Below are 17104 nucleotides of genomic sequence, written 5' to 3' on the forward strand. Positions count from 1 at the left end.
ACAGAGTTTCTGAAGCACAAGGCCCTACATTGGGTGTGCCAAAGCTCCTGCCCTCTGCACTCTCCCTTCCAGGTGTACCTCATTTACACCAAAAAGGTCAGTCAATTGCTGAGACTTCTGAAAGAAAGGGAACCCCTGAGCCTTTTGTGTTCTGCATAATGGAACTTGCCTTTCTGTAGAGCAGGTTTTCTCAACCTCGACACTGTTGACATTTTAGTCCAGATAATTCTCTATTCCTGGGGGGCTGCCCTGTGCATTGTAGGATGTATTACAGCATCCCTGGCCTCTACCCACTTGATGCCAGTAATGCTCTTTCCAGTTGTAATAACCGAAAATGTCTCCAAACATTGCCAAATGCCCCCTGGTGGAGGGCAAAATCGCCATCAGTTAAGAACCACTGCAATAGAGAAGGAACAGTTTTAAAAAAACACCAACTAGTGTTCTCTCTCACCCACCCTCCCTCTAAAAGGGAAAGATCAGCGTTCCAATGCACAATCAAGCTGGCTTGAGTGGGCCCGCTTAGTCCACAATAGGAGTTTTATCTTGGTAGCCACATAAACCAAAACGTAAAAACCATACTGTTTACTCTGGTAAAAGAAAAACTGAAAGGCATAAAAAGAAAATACAGGAAAACAGAGGTAAGAGGATTTGGAGGTAATAGCAACAATGAAGGAGAAATCATCTTTGTAAGTTCCCGTTTGAGAGCTGACACATCAGCCATGGTTTGCCCACATTAGTGACTCAAACACCAAACATAAGGCCATAGCCAACTTCTTGGGGTCTAAACACCAACCCCAGTGTTTTTAGGAAGTGTCCCTAAAGTCTATCTCATTATATGAAAGTAAACATACATACACACAACTTTACCCCACTGTTTTATTAAATCAGTTTAAAATGTATGTTGTTCTGGTATTTTAATTTTCTTACTGGGTCCATTTTACTAAAAAAAAAACATACAAAACATTTTTAATATATCTTAGAAAAATTAGCAAAAAATTAAAGTTGAGCATATTACATTGTACAATGTTTCAATAAGAATATTTGAAGATTATAAATATTTGGTTTCCTCTCAGCATATCACAAAAATACATTTTTAAAACTTTTTCATGCATAATTCCTATAAATGATCATATCCCTCCCTATTTACTAAGGAAAAGGCCTGATGATGACAAGCACTCAAACACTTCTGAGATTTTCTGTACAGTAATTACAAAAGTAAAACCACCATGGGTTCTATTAGCACTTTGACAGTTGACACCATGTTAAATATTAAGAAGAATTCAGTTAGTATGAAAATATCATTCCAAATGGGATTTACTCAGTTCATTTCTGTGCTTTGATTTGTTAATATCTATCTTTGCCAAAGCACTTTTTTAAAGGATTTTTGCCTCCTGGAGATAGTGCCATCAAAGCCAAGATGTAAACCAGTAACACAATGCATTAAATGGAAAGCTTCTGCACAACCACACAGAACTGCTTGGTCAAGTGAAAGTCCACATGAGACCAGAAAGCAGGCAGTCCTCAGGCCGACACCCCAGAGCCAGACAGTGAGGTCCATAGGAGCCTGTAAGCCCCAGGTCATGTTTTCAGCGGCAGCTGTGGCACAAACCAGGTTTAAGGAAGGACATTCTGCAGAGGTACAAGGCCTATTTCACCACTTCCCAAAAGTAGAAATTCACATTATTCCTCCCCACCATGCACAGGCTGTTAAGACTCCCAAGCCCATACTGTTTCCACCCTATAGATTTCACATAGGTCATCAGCTTCTTTGTAAAGTATCTTTTTCTTATTTTGGAATCGGGGATACTGGAGTCCCCTGGTGTGATGTGTAATCAAACCACAGGAAAGGTTCCATTTCTCATCTAGGTCTTGATCTGATATACCTCCCAGCTACTACATAAAATGATGATACTGACAAGGAGCTGAGCAGAAACCAGCACCCAAATTAGCTGTTGAATTTTGAAGGCACATGATACAAAGATATTTTAGATAATAATCTAAACTTTGTAACAGCAACTATAAGAAATCATTAAATAAAGTTACATTTTTATTAAACAGCTAAAAACCTTACGATAAATTTCTAAATATCATTTCATTGGCAAATATTTTCCAGTCATAAAAGGTGGTAATTTATGGGATTATAATCCAGTTTCCTCTCATGTAAATAAATACATACATTGAAATCTCTAAAACCATATTCTCTAGATGTGTACATCTTTTTGGAATAGCTTCCTTTCTACTTTTATGCAAGCACCAGCGTAAGGATACGTGGGATTCTCTGTCCTCATTTGATACTTGTAGAGAGAGAAGGCTTTAATTATTCCACTGAATTCTGCCTTTATTTTTTTAGCAATAATTGAACTATCCCCAAATTTATTTATAATTTTAAGCATTACTGCTATCCATGGAGTTACTACTGCTGCTTATAAATTATAAGTTGTGTTGGAAGGCTTGATCTCATGAATAATATTCTCAATCCAAAGATAAATTATATATGAAAACCTTCCTCAATACTCCTTTCAAATCAGATGCATAGAAACTATGATCCCAATTTCCCTGTTACATTTATTTTTATTGGATAGTTCCTCTACTGTCACCCATGGAGGGAGGGAAAAGGCAGAAAAGCTGCCCACCTAACAAAGGTTAATATCATGGCTCAGTAATGACACACCATGATCTTCATGACGTTTTGAATCTAGCAGACATACGGTCAACCTCCCATTGTCCATATATAATCTGCTTTATAAATTATCCAAATAATTTTTATTTCAAATTAGCTTTTCTACTCCTTAACATAATCCTCTCACAGCCTGGCATATACTTGGTAGCACATCATTTGCTAGAGAGAGAGTACAAGAGAGAACGAGAGAGAAAAGTAGGTTGAGAGTAATGAGCGAAGGGATGTTTTCCTTTGAGGTGAGGGGAAAGGAGATGGGAACGATACAAGCCAGGGAAGAAGTATCTTAGGAGAAGCTAGAAAACCTCCACTGTCCAGATCACATTGCAGAAGGGCAACCAGGAAAGGCAGTGGCTCCGTGACTGCTCTATCAGAGCACCAGTGGTCAAAGGCGTTTCATGTCAACTGGAATGGAATGGCAAGCAGACTGGCCAATCTAGTTTAAAAACACATACTTGGAGAAGGAAACATTCTGCCAAAGGAAAAAGCTGACACCCAGTCCAAAGAGGTTCTGATTGTCCAACGATACTGAGCACCTATGCCCCACACCCCTCCAGTGCTGCAGATGATGGAGTTGACTGTGCTGTCTGCGCACTGCCTCATTCGGAGAAGAATCTGAGAGAACTAAAAGGTAATTTTCAGAAGCTGAAGCAAGGTTCAAAGAAAGTAAAGAGCCTGACAATATTGCCTTTTCTCTCTCTTTTCAGGAAGATAAATAGGAAGGCTTCCTTAGGATACTGACCCAATTAGAGGCACTGAAGGAAGAAGAGTTAAAAGCAGCAAAGCCCATTTTTGTCTTTAGCATAAAGCTCTCCTGCCATGCAGTATCTACACAACTGATGTGACTTCGTCACAGGCAGTCACCCTGTGGTCTTCTTCTCTTTCCAGTTCTTCTCTCTCTCTTCAAGTTCTGCCTGGGTGAAAGCTGCAGGTCCCCAGTTAGTGATCAGGTGAGGGTTCTTTGAACCTAGGACACAAACATGCTTTAAATATAGGAAGTACTTCTACATACATTATGATTTCTCCACAGAAAAAACAGAAATGTTTCTTTTTTATTTCTTTTCTGAGGAATATCCATAAATGTCATATCAGCTAGAACAACCAGATGTATACAGAGGGGATTAACTGGGGCCCTCCTACTTATTAGAGGACAAGTTATTCAAGAGAAATTTATGCTAACAACTTGGTTTTTAAACATTTGGACTAAAAAGGTTATTTTTTTTCAGTATAATTCAAATATACAAATAAAACAAAAAAAAATTTAAAAATAAATATATGATTACTTCATAGAGTCTGTTACCTGGTTCTATCAGTCGAATTAATCCTTCATGATGGGTCACTTTGTCCTTCCAGCTCTTGGTCTTATTAGTTGCCATCTCCAGCTTCTTTTTAACTCCCTGGAACAAAAATTGGATTTTGGACTATGCAGACACACAAGTAGTTTAAGAACCAAATAACAATGATTGGGCCCTTACTGTATGCTTGTAGATTATCTCATTAAATCCTCACGGCCACTTAGAGAAGCAGGAACTATTATTAACTCCCATTGTACAGAGTGGAAATGTCACACAGGGAGGAAACAGTAGAGCCAGGATTGGAACCCAGACCATACGCACACTAATTACAGATGAATGCATACGATCCTGTGTGCCAGTTACAGTTTACTTGCCGCTCCACTCCAAATCCACCCTTCACTGGGCTGCTGGTGATATCAGAATCATTCTCTCTCACTAGGTGGCAGTAGCTGTAAGCTTTGTAAGTAGAAGGTGCTGAAGGTACAAGCAGACAAGGGGCTTTTCTTCCAGATTCCACTTGGCGAGCTTCAGTGACACTCAGGACACCCACCGTGCTCATCCACAGTGAGTTTTCATGGCACCTCCCAGAGGGCAGCTTCCCAATGAGCTCTGCTGGCACAGCACCTCGGCAAACTTCTCTGCCATGTGTGGGCTCCCTCCAAAGAGGTCTAGCTCACAGCATTGGGGTTTAAAGGGCAAGGGACCCTCTTGCAGTTTGTTCCTTCCCTGGATCTCTCCCTCAGTCCTAGAGGCAGTGGCTGGGTCCTACATCTGCCATTCCTGCGTTTTTCAAGTCTTCTTTACAGCTTAGTAGGTAATCCCCTGTTATGGTTAACAATTTTTTTTGGTGGGGAGGAGGAAGGGAGTCTTCTGGTGAGGACTGGAAAACTTGCTAAATAAATTCTAAAAGAGCTGTAACATTAATTTTTTTATATTAAACCTTCCCCATTCAAATTATTGTGTGATTTGTCTCCTGACTGGACTCTGACTGATACACTTATCGCCCATAAAAACTTCCTCTCTTTCTTCTTATAGCTAAGCAAAATTCTTACTATAGCTTCATACTGACAGCCAAGCAAATATCCTATTACTGAAAAATGTTTTGTTTTTTTTATTTTGTTTTAAATACACAAGTTTTGTTTTAAATACACATGCAAACTTGCATGGCCCAGTGTGATTACCTCGTACTGCTCAAGCGCTTGTTTCCGCTCTAACTCAAGCTGCTCCAGCTGCTCCATGGCCTCCTGAAGGGCACGTTCCTTCAGGACACGCTGATTCTCCAGCTCCTGCTTCTCCGCTTCAGTTGTCTGGATGGCCTGCTGCTGCTCCAAGTGCCATTTTTCCAGTTCAGCCCTCTTCGAAGACTCTTCCTCCAACAACCTACAATGGGAAGAAGATCTCAGGATCAGATCCTGCCCAGGTCACCACTGTGACCCAGCAGGTGAGGGAGGCATTTTAGACAAGAGAATATCTGAAGTCATTTCATGCCTCTCTCTCATTTTACAAGGAGGAAACTAGGAGCCAGAGAAATTCATATTCATAAAGCGGGTAAAATGGTCCATGTGCCCTGCTCCAAGCTCTCTTGGTTTCACCCTTTTTTGAAAAGAAAAAACAAAATAACATTTGTGCTATAGCTTAATATGTGCCAGGAACTGAGCTAAGACTCAAGTGTATTTTCTCAATTAATCTTCATGGTGAACTTAGGTACTATTATTCATATCTTAGAGATGAAGCAAGTGAGGCACAAAGGTTAAGTGACCTATACTAGGTCGCCCACCTGCCAGGTGGTACAGCCAAGTTTTGAAATTTGCCTGGTTGCTACAACATCGAAACATTTTTCATTTATTAAAAACCTATTACCAGGGGAAAAGCTGATAATCAATGAAGATGCAGGGAGAAGGAGCTAATATAAGGCAGGATAATAACAGATACTATTTATTGAACAATTACTACATGTCTGGCACTTTATCTTCATTATTGCTAGCCCCTTAATAATCCTGCAAGGTGTTATCCCTACATTACAGATGAAGCCTTAAACATGGGGACCCAGCTTCCAGACTCAATATCCTTCTTAAGACACACTCCAGCTCCTTAGATGTCTCTTGGAGTTTGATGTCCACAACTGAACACATCACTGTAAATGTCTGACCAGTGAAGAGTTTATTCACTCATTCAAAATGTATTATGTGCCTTCCATGTGCTTTTCTAGGCATTGGGGATACAACCATGAACAAGACTGGATGGGCCCCTGTTTTTTTTCCTTCTAGTGGTAAAAGTATGGAAGGGGAATGGACATTTGCAGATGCTTAGGTTGCCCAGCCTCTGAACCCCCTTCATGTGTCTAGAGAATCTGTCACAGTAGGAGTCTTCATGGAAGGCAAGGCCCATCTCCCGCTACAGAATCCACATGCCAGACACCTGCCCTACCACCCACTGGCAGCCGGAACACAGTGGAGGCCTGAGCAGAAGCCCCTCCTGGAACTTTGACTCTGAAGCAAAGAAGCAGAGCCAGTGAGAATTTATCTTGCTGGTGGCAGCAACATTCAGTCGAGAGCTCCCACGGTCAATGCTGATGCCCAGTACCAACACTGGCATCAATGGCATCCACTGGACTCTGACCAAAGACTTTTAGTGCCTATCTGTGCCTCAGCTTTATACCAGCCATCAAAGGTTTATTGATGGATTAAAGGTGATAATGAATGTAAGGTATTTATATGCCTACCACCTAGTAAGTGCCAAGTAAATCAGCGATCCCCAACCGTTTTGGCACCAAGGACTGGTTTCGTGGAAAACAATTTTTCCATGGAGGGCAAGGGGATGGGGGAGCTCTACAGCCTGGTCCCTAACAGGTGCATGAATAAATAATAGCTCATACTATTACAGTGGGACTATTACCTCATTTGTTCCGGACACTTCAAATTCATTAAGGCTGCCTAAGACTATATGAGGTTTTTGGCAACCACATCACAGAAGTGAAACCCTAAATCTTTTCAAAAGAATTGCTTAATATTAAGCCAAGTCTCCTAGATCCTGTACTTGTTCTGCTGATATTTTAAATTATCTTCTTGGTTTAAAACCATCATTCCAGCCTGTCAATATCTTTTTTGAATGCTTATTTTTTACATTCTACACATTATATTAATATATCTTCCCCATGTACAAATAAGATAAAGGAACAGAAAGCAAAATGCTCTCAGTGACTACAAATGTCAGACATTATGCTGACCACTTGGCATGCATTATCTCATTTCATCTTCACAACAACCCTACAAGGTTGGCAATTATCCTTATTTTACAGATAAGGAACTGAAGGCTCAAAGTGTGAAATAACTTCTCTAAAGTTACACAGCTGGAAGTACCAGAGCTGGGAATCAAACCTCACTCCAGAGCCTAGTCCCAACTGCCTTCAAATGCATGAAAAGTATTGTATCACCTGAAAGAGAGACTGTTGTTCCATGTGGCCCCAATGAGTAGAACTTGGATTCATGCAGTCGTTCAGAAAATATTCCTTGGGCACTTACTGTGTACCAGGCACCACACTAGTTGCTGGAAATACAGACATGACTAAGGAATGCTTCTGGGCCTTACAGATCCAATGTGGGTGAAAGTTATAATGGGACAGATTATGGCTCAGCCTCAAGAACTTTCCAATAACTTGCAAATTTTAAATGAACAGTTTTCTTCTGAGTTCCTATCAGAAGAGGCTAGATAACTTTTAGGATTGCACATCAAAAATTAACTTCAATTTTAATGAAAAAAAAATCACAAGACCCAGATGGCTCAAGTCAAAGTTCTTGTATTTAAACAATTTACTATAAAAATTATCTCTGGGGAAACTTAAAACAATGACAGAGAATGAACCATCCATTAAAAGAATAATGAGATGCCAAATATTCTAAGAATGACTTGTTACTGCTTTAAGAAAGGACAGAGAAGAGTTAACTAAAAGCCCTTTATCCAGACCCTTGGCCTAAGATTGTTTCATTTCATTAGTGCCAGTGTTTCTAACCCAAGTCCATGATGACTTCCCTTGTTTTTTCCTACCCAGAAAGGCCTATCCTGAGGAGCAAAGTGCAAGCCCCTTTTGCCAATCTGAAAGAACACCTCCATGAATCAGGCTCAGCTATCAGTGACTTTGGGAAAGAGAGGAACCCACCTCACTTAAAAATGACCACTAGAGGGGGTCCACTTTAAAATAGTTGTGTTCATAAAAGGGCATTTGCACACCAAGAAAAATTTAAACTTTTGTGCAGTACTTTCAGCTACTGGAGCGGAGCTGTATATAGTAGTTATATTTGCATTCAAAAGGTTGAAACAGTATTACTATTTGCTTAATCCGAGTGTACAAAATAATTAGCCGGAGCTTTTAAAATAACAATATTCATGTCTACCTCCTATTCACAGATGTTTTGATTTGGTAATTTTTAAAAAGCTTTGTAAGGTGATTCTGATATATATCACTGGTTAAAAACTACGGGCTTCAACAAGCACCACATGTACTCACCATCAAATTGGTATTAACTGATCAACACATAAGTGCATATATAAGAATAACATCTATTAGATGTTGGGCAGGGGCGGGGGAGGAGGGGACGGGTATATGCATACACAAAGAGTGCAATGCACACCACCTGAAGGATGGACATATTTGAAACTCGGACTTGGGGGGGAGGGAGGGGCAAGGGCAATGTATGTAACCTAAACATCTGTACCCCCATAATATGCTGAAATAAAAAAAAAAAAAAGAAAGAAAAAAAACTACTGGCTTCAATTATCCAAAATTGTTCCTTATGCAAAACATCACTCATTCTATAAACACTAAATAACTGATATTTCAGTAAATTTCTAGAGTTATCTGGTTCCCTCTGTGATCCAACCTCTGCTGTGTCATAATCAAATTCCCTCGAAACTGAGTAATATATATAGCATATCTTACCTGTGAATTCTTTACAAAAGGACAATATACAAACTCCTAATATAGCACGAATTATCAAGTGGCTCAAAAAATAAGTAGTATCGCATAGAATGCCACTCTTTGGAAGTCACATGGGACTCAAACCTTCCCATGCAGTGGATCTTCTGCTAACATCAATGCCCAATGGTACTGGAAGGTATAATAGTTCCGTGAACCTGGTTAATACCACAGTACAGTAAACATACCCGTGGGACCTGTACATGCCAGGCAATACGCTAAGCACTTGATTTTCTGTTTAGAAAATAATTTTTTCCTTAATAAAATCTAAATTTTAAAAACCAAATTATTTTTGAAATCGCTTTTGGCAAAGTAATACAACTAAAAAAGACTCTTTTTTTTTCCTCTCTTCCTACCTAAAGATTAAACAAACATCTTTTGCTATTCTACATGTAAAATAGCAGCCATGGAAAATCTATCCCAGCTCATCTCATAACTGCTCCCAAAAACAGGGGGTCACAGCTCAAAGTCTGGGTATATCTGCACTGACCAGGTGCTATTACAGTTACTATGTTTTAGTGCCTCCCTCCCATTTTAAAGAACGCAAATAGGACAGCAAGGTAGAAGCTGGAAGAGAATAGCTCAAATTTGCCCTTTGGGGGTCTTCATTTTATTTTGTCCTCCTGCTGCCATGAAGGCCCAAAATTGAGAGTTCTCATCTGAGAACATGACTATCATAAGTAGTAAATCTAACTTTAAAACCTCTAAAGAAAAAAAAAAAATCTAGATTTCAAAATAACTTTTAAAACTAGGATTTCAAGTAGTAATTACTGAAGGAATGTCACCAGTCCTGAATAACCAAACAGCATATTTCCTCCTTACCCCCAAAATCTGGCTGCAACTCTGGCCTGAGCATGCCCCTGCCTCCACACCTAGGGCCTTCCCTGGTCTGAAACATGTTAAAGATGCCAAGTTCTTCACCAGAGCTGATCCTAGGTCTGTGGACATTCTAGAATATGATTAAGGGTACCCCTTCCAACATACCACCAAACTATTCTAAAATAGATATAAGGCCCTTCTTTAGGCCCAGAGCAAGGGTTTCCCAGTGCCCCAGAATGAGAAGAAATACCCAGCCAGCCAAGTCCCCAAGGTCTGCCGAATCTGGACAACATCTCAAATGCAGTCAGCCAGGGCTGAGATACCCCTCCCTCTCCACTATTTGTTAGTCATTCTGAGAAATCGTATTAGCCCAAGCAAAGTACATAAAGGCAAAGGCTGCAAACCCATCTTGCACCTGGCCTGAAGCTTCCGCACCACCTCTTCATCTTGCCGGGCCTGTCTCTCGTCCTCAAGAGCCTCCTGCAGCTTTAGGTACATGTCTTCAAGCTCCCGTACTCGCTGCAAATACTGTTCCAGTTCAGAGGACTTTTGGGCAACCTGTTCTTCCATCTGCTGTCTGATCTGATGGTATAAACATGAGGGTCACGTTTAAACGCAGGTAGACTTCTTCCTCAGGGAAACCCTCCCCTCCCCCTCCCCTTCCATTTGGAGGGGTTGCCCATAGCCACAGCACAGCCCATCAGGATGGTGGGGCCCTGTCCTTCAATCTGTAAACCAAAGATGGAGGAGTCAGAAGCACCACACCCAATACTAACAGTAAAACAGTCTGGGAAAAACAAACTGCAACCCACAATGCTGTGTTCCTGCCCTGGTATATTTTCTATCCCTTCCACTTCTTATTTTAAGAATCAAGTCAAGGAAAAAAAACGTTTCCCTGTATAATTACTCTTTAAATTCCTTTTTATATTAAAGCCATAACCTCTCTACCAACAGAGTCTTCTCCAAAAGCAATGAACCTTTTCCCAGTCGGAGTGTTAAAGGGGAAAGTAAAGATTAGCCTACAGGTCTCCTGCACTTACCTGGCTGCCTCCATCTCTCCTGTTGTCCCTCCCTAGGGCACCCCCAGCCCTGAAGGAACTCAAGCAATTAACTAGTAAGCAATTAGTGTCTTAACAAGTTATAGGTTTTTTTTCCCCTTCTGGGTTAAAGAGTTTTGAATCCCTGTCTCAAAAATCAAAAGAGAAGGCCATCCTAAATATAATATCATACACATAAGCCTATGTCTCTGCAGTTTATAAAATATTTTCACTTGCATTAGCTCATTTCGTACTCATAAGAGTCACAAGAGATCATCCAGCATTTAAAGAAGAGAAAGACAATGCTCAGGAAGAAGGAGCAGAGAGGAAACAGGCCAGACCTTCTGGCTGTGAGGGTAGCACTGCTTCTTTACATCACATCTGCCTTCCTCCAGGCGCTTGTCTGTCATAACACAAACATGTCTCTTTCAACTCTAAGCAATAAAAAGTGACTAAAGGAAATGTCACACACTTATATTTAAGCACTGGGTTCAGCACTGGGTACTCTCCCACGCAGTATCACTCAAGGTGAGAAGATCTGTGTTCCAATTAATCAGCTAATTACCTAAAGCAACCTGGACCTTGGGTCTCGTGGGGATGGGAGCCTCTAAGATGAATCAGAGCTGCCAAGAGCAGAAAACCAGAATCCAGATGTTCTTATGACTTCAGAACACCAACCCACCCCAAAACTTGGCTCATTATAGAGGAGAAACGTTTTGGAACCAATGCTTAATTTTTCCATAGCCATTCAAGGAAATCAAAATATTTCACTCCAAAATAAACTTCCTTGACATATTTTGAGATGGCTGTTGAGAGGGGTTGCCAACAAAAGTAGCTATCTTTTGGGGGTGGGGGTGGGCAAGATTTGCATCTGTAGAGAAAATCTGCATTAATGCAGCCAGGTTTTCTTTGAGGCCTTCCCTTATCCGGATCTAGGAAAGATTAACTGAGAGTCTGACACTTTTAAAGACCTGAGAGAAACATTTACCATCTACTCTCTCCAAGGGCTGCTGCCTGTGAGATTTCATCTATACACCACCACCACCTTTGCTAGCCAGGCCTCCTCTTCTCTCCCCAACCACAACCTCTTTTGTCACGATCCAAGTCCTGATTCTTTCTGTAATCTCAAGATGGTATATAAGCTTCTAAATCCCACTAGGGGCCAGGGAGTAATCACTGTGGTTCTCCCTTTGTACGCATTAATAAATTTGTATGCCTTTTCTGTGATTAATATGCCTTTTGTCAGTTGATCTTCCAGCAAATCTTCAGTGGGCAAAATGGAAGTTTTCCCTTGGGCCCTAACACAATTTATTTTCATAACCAGAACTCTTTTGAGAATGAAAAGGGAAGTTATTAAATATTATTCCAGGATGACAGGGACTGTCTCAGGCAAACCAGGACAAACAGTTACCCTAACCAAGCACTTATCACCCCATTCCATACATTTCTACTTAGAGGTCTTGAAAAGAAGGTTTATGTCTTTTACCTTTATATTTTTGGCCCAGTGCCTGGTACATAGAAGGTGCTCAATAAACAGATAATGAATGAATGAACGAACACATAACTTTCCCAATAGCCCACTGCGAGTCAGTGGCAGAACCAAGCTGATAAGATGGCCTCAGTCCAGCAGCTACCAGCCCTTCCCCCTTCCCCCATCCGTGGCTGGCTCTGTGAGCTACTGCAGTGGCTTTCCCTAGCCACGTAGTACTCACAAGCTTCTCTCGCTCCAGCTCTGTGCTGAACCTGGCCTGCAGTTCCACTTGTGTCTGAAGGCGTTTCTTTTCCTCTTCTGCTGCACGAGATGCTGCTTCTTCCAGTTTCTACCCAAGCAAAAAACCATCCACAGAAAAACAGTATTGTTACAGTAGAGTACATTAGAGAAAGAGAGAGAGAGAGAGAGAGTCACATTTAAACATGTGGGTGAAGCCAAACATTCTTAACATTCAATAAAGATAGTATAAAAACTTTCAGCTCCATCGGAATTCCCTTCCAACAATTTGTCAAATCAACATACAAAACAAATTAGTAAATGAATGACTACTGATGAGCCTGAACAACATTTTGCATAGGAAGTTTTTAGTATAGTCATTGCCTTAAATTCACTTGCAACTGCATTCATGAGGCTTGAGAGCTATTTCTTGAGCTCCTTCTATACAGTTTTGTCATTGTACACGTTATTCCTTAAAACTTTTATCAAAATTCAACTTCCAGAAGGGTGGCATGAGGAGCTCCATGGACGTTTTCCCCAGTGAAATCATAACCGGTATAAATTATTATAAAAAACAACCATTTAAAGTCTCTAGAAATTATCCTGATGGCATACAGCAAATGGAGAATATTTATCTAAGAAAATCTACTAAATCTCAGTAAGAACTACGAGCCTCTGTGGCATCTGAGGCACAATGCGCTCCCTTCTCCTCCCCCACAACGTCAGTGAGAAGGAAGCTCTGCTCCGGGCAGATGGAACCCAGAACAAGGGCTCCCTCTCCCCTCAGTCATCTAGGGCTATGACGTCTTCTGGGAGGAGGAAGGTCACCAGTATTTTTCATCCTCCTCAGCTCCATGTTGTAGAAACTCTACTCCAGTCAAGAGTGGCTGAGAGGTCTGGGGCTCCCTTCCTCCACCAGCCCTTCACTCACAGGGCAGAAGTTCTATCCCTGGTATGACAGGCTGAGAATACTGGGCCCAATCACCCTTGTCTCAACTCACTTGTGAGGCAGAAGCTCCACACAGGGAGAGGCAAGCGGCAAAGACTAAAGGCCATCACCTCCACCTAGTGACGGGCTCATAAAGCAGGAGTATCACTCCAAGAGAAGGAGACCACTGCCTCCGCCCCTAGCTCCAGAACATTGCACAGAGGTTCTGCCCAGGGAGAAAGCCAGGCCATGAAGCTCTCCCGGAAAGAACTGACTTTATTTGAAAGCATAATGAAGCACAAGCCTAAGGGCACTCTCAAAAACAATGGAGACTTTGGTAGTAAGGAATTAAGGCTGATAGCTCCACAGAACAACAAACTAAACCACAGACCAGACAAAAGTTTGACAGAGAACCAGGGAAAGAGATGGCTAAGACAAGCTCTTAGGTAGTAGGAACAAGTCTCAAAGACAGGACTTAAACACTACATGTGGGCCTGAATTTAATCAGACTGTGGGACAAGTCAGGCCCTAGGGCTGTAGTGCCCAACGACCGGGCCACAGCGGCCCAGTACAGGTTTGTGGCCTGTTTGGAACCAGGCGGCATCACTGCCTAAGCTCCACATCCCCAACCCCCAACCCCCGACTGAGGAAAAGTCTCCACACCCCCTAACCCCCACTGCCAACTGAGGAAAAATGTCTTCCATGAAACTTTGGAACCAAGCCACACAGCAGGAGGTAAGGCAAAGCTTCATCTGTATTTACAGCTGCTCCCCATTACAGGCATCACTGTCTGAGCTCCACCTCCCCCGCCCACCTCACCCAGTCTGAAAAAAATTGACTTCCATGAAACTGGTCCCTGGTGCCAAAAAAGGTTGGGGACCACTGCCCTAGGGCATTGTGAAAAACAATAGAGCAATCAGCTGAAATTAGTGAACTTTAACAGCTCAGTGTGATAACAAGGGAGGTTGACTGACTGCTTAACGAAGAGAGCAGGAAAAGAGACACTCAAAACAGCCCTGCTAAAATAGCAGCATATGCCCAAAGCTATGAGGAAGGATAGAATCAGTATCCAGAGTTGCTACCATACATTATCTAAAATGTCCAGTTTTCAACAAAAAATTATGAGACATGCAAAGGAAAAAAAGCAGGCAATAGAAACTGCCTTTGAAGAGGCCCAGACAGTGGATTTAGCAGACAGACTTCAAAGCAGTTGTTAAAAATGGTGTATTTTCAGATAACTAAAGGAAACCATGCTAAAGAAGTAATGGAAGGAATGACAATATCCTATCAAATGGTATCTCGATAAAAAGACAGAATTTTTTTTTGGAGACAGAGTCCAAAATAAAATAAAATCTTGAAAGCAGCAAAAGAAGAATGATTCACCACACATAAAGGAATTCCAGTAAGCTTGACAGGTGACTTCTCGTCAGAAACATGTGACTAGTTCTGGCAAAAATATTGTAAACAGAACTGCAGTGTGACATTTCTGAGCTGGAGCACTTCACCGCCAAACCCCAGAACACTTTTTCTTCTGGCAGAGTGAACAGTAACATTCAAGATGGTGGCTGTTCCATCAGCCTGGATTTCACAACTAAAGATGTACGTACTCTCTGGCCCAACATTCCCACTTCCGTGAATTTATTCTACAGAGATATCAGAACATGTATGAATGCAAATACAATGACACAGGTTTAATTCTCTATAGCACTGTCCATTAAAACAAAAGATTAAAACAACCCAAATGTTCATCAACAGGAGACTGGTTAAATAAGTAATTACACAGCCATATAATAGGATATTATACAGCCATAAAAAAGAATGAAAAAGCCCTCCTTATGCTGATATAGAAAGATCTCATAAATACATTAAGTAAAATAAACTAGACAAAGAACAATAAGGTTGGTATGTACTTTTTTGTTTTTAAACAAATGGGAAAATAAGAATATACGTTCATATTTGCTTACCTTGGACAAGGGGTAGAAACTAGTCAGGAGGGGGAAAGAGGTGGGAGGAAATCTTTCCATGGAATGCCTTTTTAAAAAAATATTTTTATACATAAAAATTCTTTTAGAGAGAAGGCTGGAGTGCAGTGTCATGACCATAGCTCAACGTAACCTCAAACTCCTGGGCTCAAGCAATCCTCCTGCCTCAGCCTCCCCAGTAGCTAGGACTACAGGCGTGCACCATCATGCCCAGCTAATTTTTTAAACTATTTGCAGAGACAGGTCTTGCTTCTTCTTCCCAGGCTGGTCTTCAACTCCGGGCCTCCAATGATCCTCCTGCCCTGGCCTCTCAAAGCGCTGGGACTACAGACGTAAGCCACTGTGCCCAGCATAAAACTACCATGATTTCTTATTCCTTCTGATTAAAATGAGGCCTGTCAAGTCTTAAGAACCTAACAGACACGTAACCTAATTCCAGGTGATTAAAATACTCATCTAAGCAATGTTTTTCTGAGAATGCTTCAGTGAAAAATTGGAAAATTGTATTTACTGAAAAGAAAAAAAAATTATTAAGAGATCTATAAAAAATTTTCAGTACTTATCCAAGAATCCCAAATCAGTCGCTTAAATAATTCTGTAAACCTAGGCAGTGGGAAAGCTGTCTAGGTAGGTTTATATCTTGCCAACACCAGGCATGAATTCACATTAATGCCTGAATTCACAAAACAGGGCCCCTATATGCTCCCGGGAGACAGAGTTTAAAAGAGTTAGGCATCAGATGGATGAATGTCAAATGCATGATGCTAAGTGAAAGAACCCAGTCTTGAGAATTTATATGCTGTATGATTCAATTTACATGACAATTTGGAAAAGACAAAAATATAGGAACAGATAACAGATCAAAGGTTAGGGATGAGGGGAAGGTCTGAACATAAAGGAGCAGCATGACGGAATTCTTTGGGGTATTAGAATTGTTCTATATCCTGCCTGTGGTGGTTACGAGAATCAAGACACATGTAAAAATTCATGAAACTATATATAAATCATACATTTTACTATTTATAAATTTCTTTTTTTTTTGAGATAAGGTTCATGTTGCCCAGGGTGGTCTCAAATTCCTGGGTTCAAGCAATCTGCCCGCCTCAGTTTTCTGAGTAGCTGGGACTACAGGCATGTCACTGTGCCCAGCACTATTTATAAAGTTGAAAAAATTAAAGGAAAAAAAAAAGTTTCTAAAATGTAGGTATTGGCAATCTTCTAGCTTAATGTGGGTAGTAGTTTCACAGGTATTCACTGTAGGATTATTTGTATATACATATTTCACACTCTCCTCTGCAGGCATGAGCTATTTTATAATTTTAACAAATTATAAAAAAAGACACCAAGCGCCACCTCCCCACCCCCCACCACTCTCATAACACCCACTTCTGATGTATGTACAGTGGAAGGAGGAAGCAGCAATCACATACTGCAGGTGCTCAGCGTACCCTATCAAGAGAGTTTTTAAAGAAAACAAACATATTGCAGCAGAAAGAGGCATGATGCAAGAGTGATGGGGGAAGGGCAGTAAGAACTAAGGAGCTGCTTTTAGAAAATGTGCCATAGTAACATCTGTTTCTAAGATTGTATGCCCACATGGCTCCTAAGACTACAAAAGTATTTTTTAAAATCTTTGAGTCTACTCAGAGCAAGTTTAGCACACAGTGTGGCATTTCTATGGTTACA

General features: G+C 41.0%; 1 protein-coding gene across 1 annotated transcript in view; it reads right to left on the reverse strand.

The window, feature by feature from the left end:
- Positions 1-2554: 2554 nt before the first annotated feature.
- SWAP70 (SWAP switching B-cell complex 70kDa subunit) overlaps positions 2555-17104 on the reverse strand; it is a 70310-nt gene continuing 55760 nt past the window's right edge. The window contains exons 8-12 of the mRNA XM_012654433.1: positions 12513-12620; positions 10179-10345; positions 5154-5352; positions 3978-4074; positions 2555-3644 (exon numbers count right to left, since the gene is read on the reverse strand). Of these exons, the coding sequence (XP_012509887.1) occupies positions 3538-3644; positions 3978-4074; positions 5154-5352; positions 10179-10345; positions 12513-12620 (678 nt within the window). The 3' untranslated portion in view covers positions 2555-3537. The remainder of the gene's footprint in view (positions 3645-3977; positions 4075-5153; positions 5353-10178; positions 10346-12512; positions 12621-17104) is intronic.

This window comes from Propithecus coquereli, unplaced genomic scaffold, assembly GCF_000956105.1.
Source record: "Propithecus coquereli isolate 6110/MARCELLA unplaced genomic scaffold, Pcoq_1.0 Scaffold44, whole genome shotgun sequence".
NCBI classification, from domain to species: domain Eukaryota; kingdom Metazoa; phylum Chordata; class Mammalia; order Primates; family Indriidae; genus Propithecus; species Propithecus coquereli.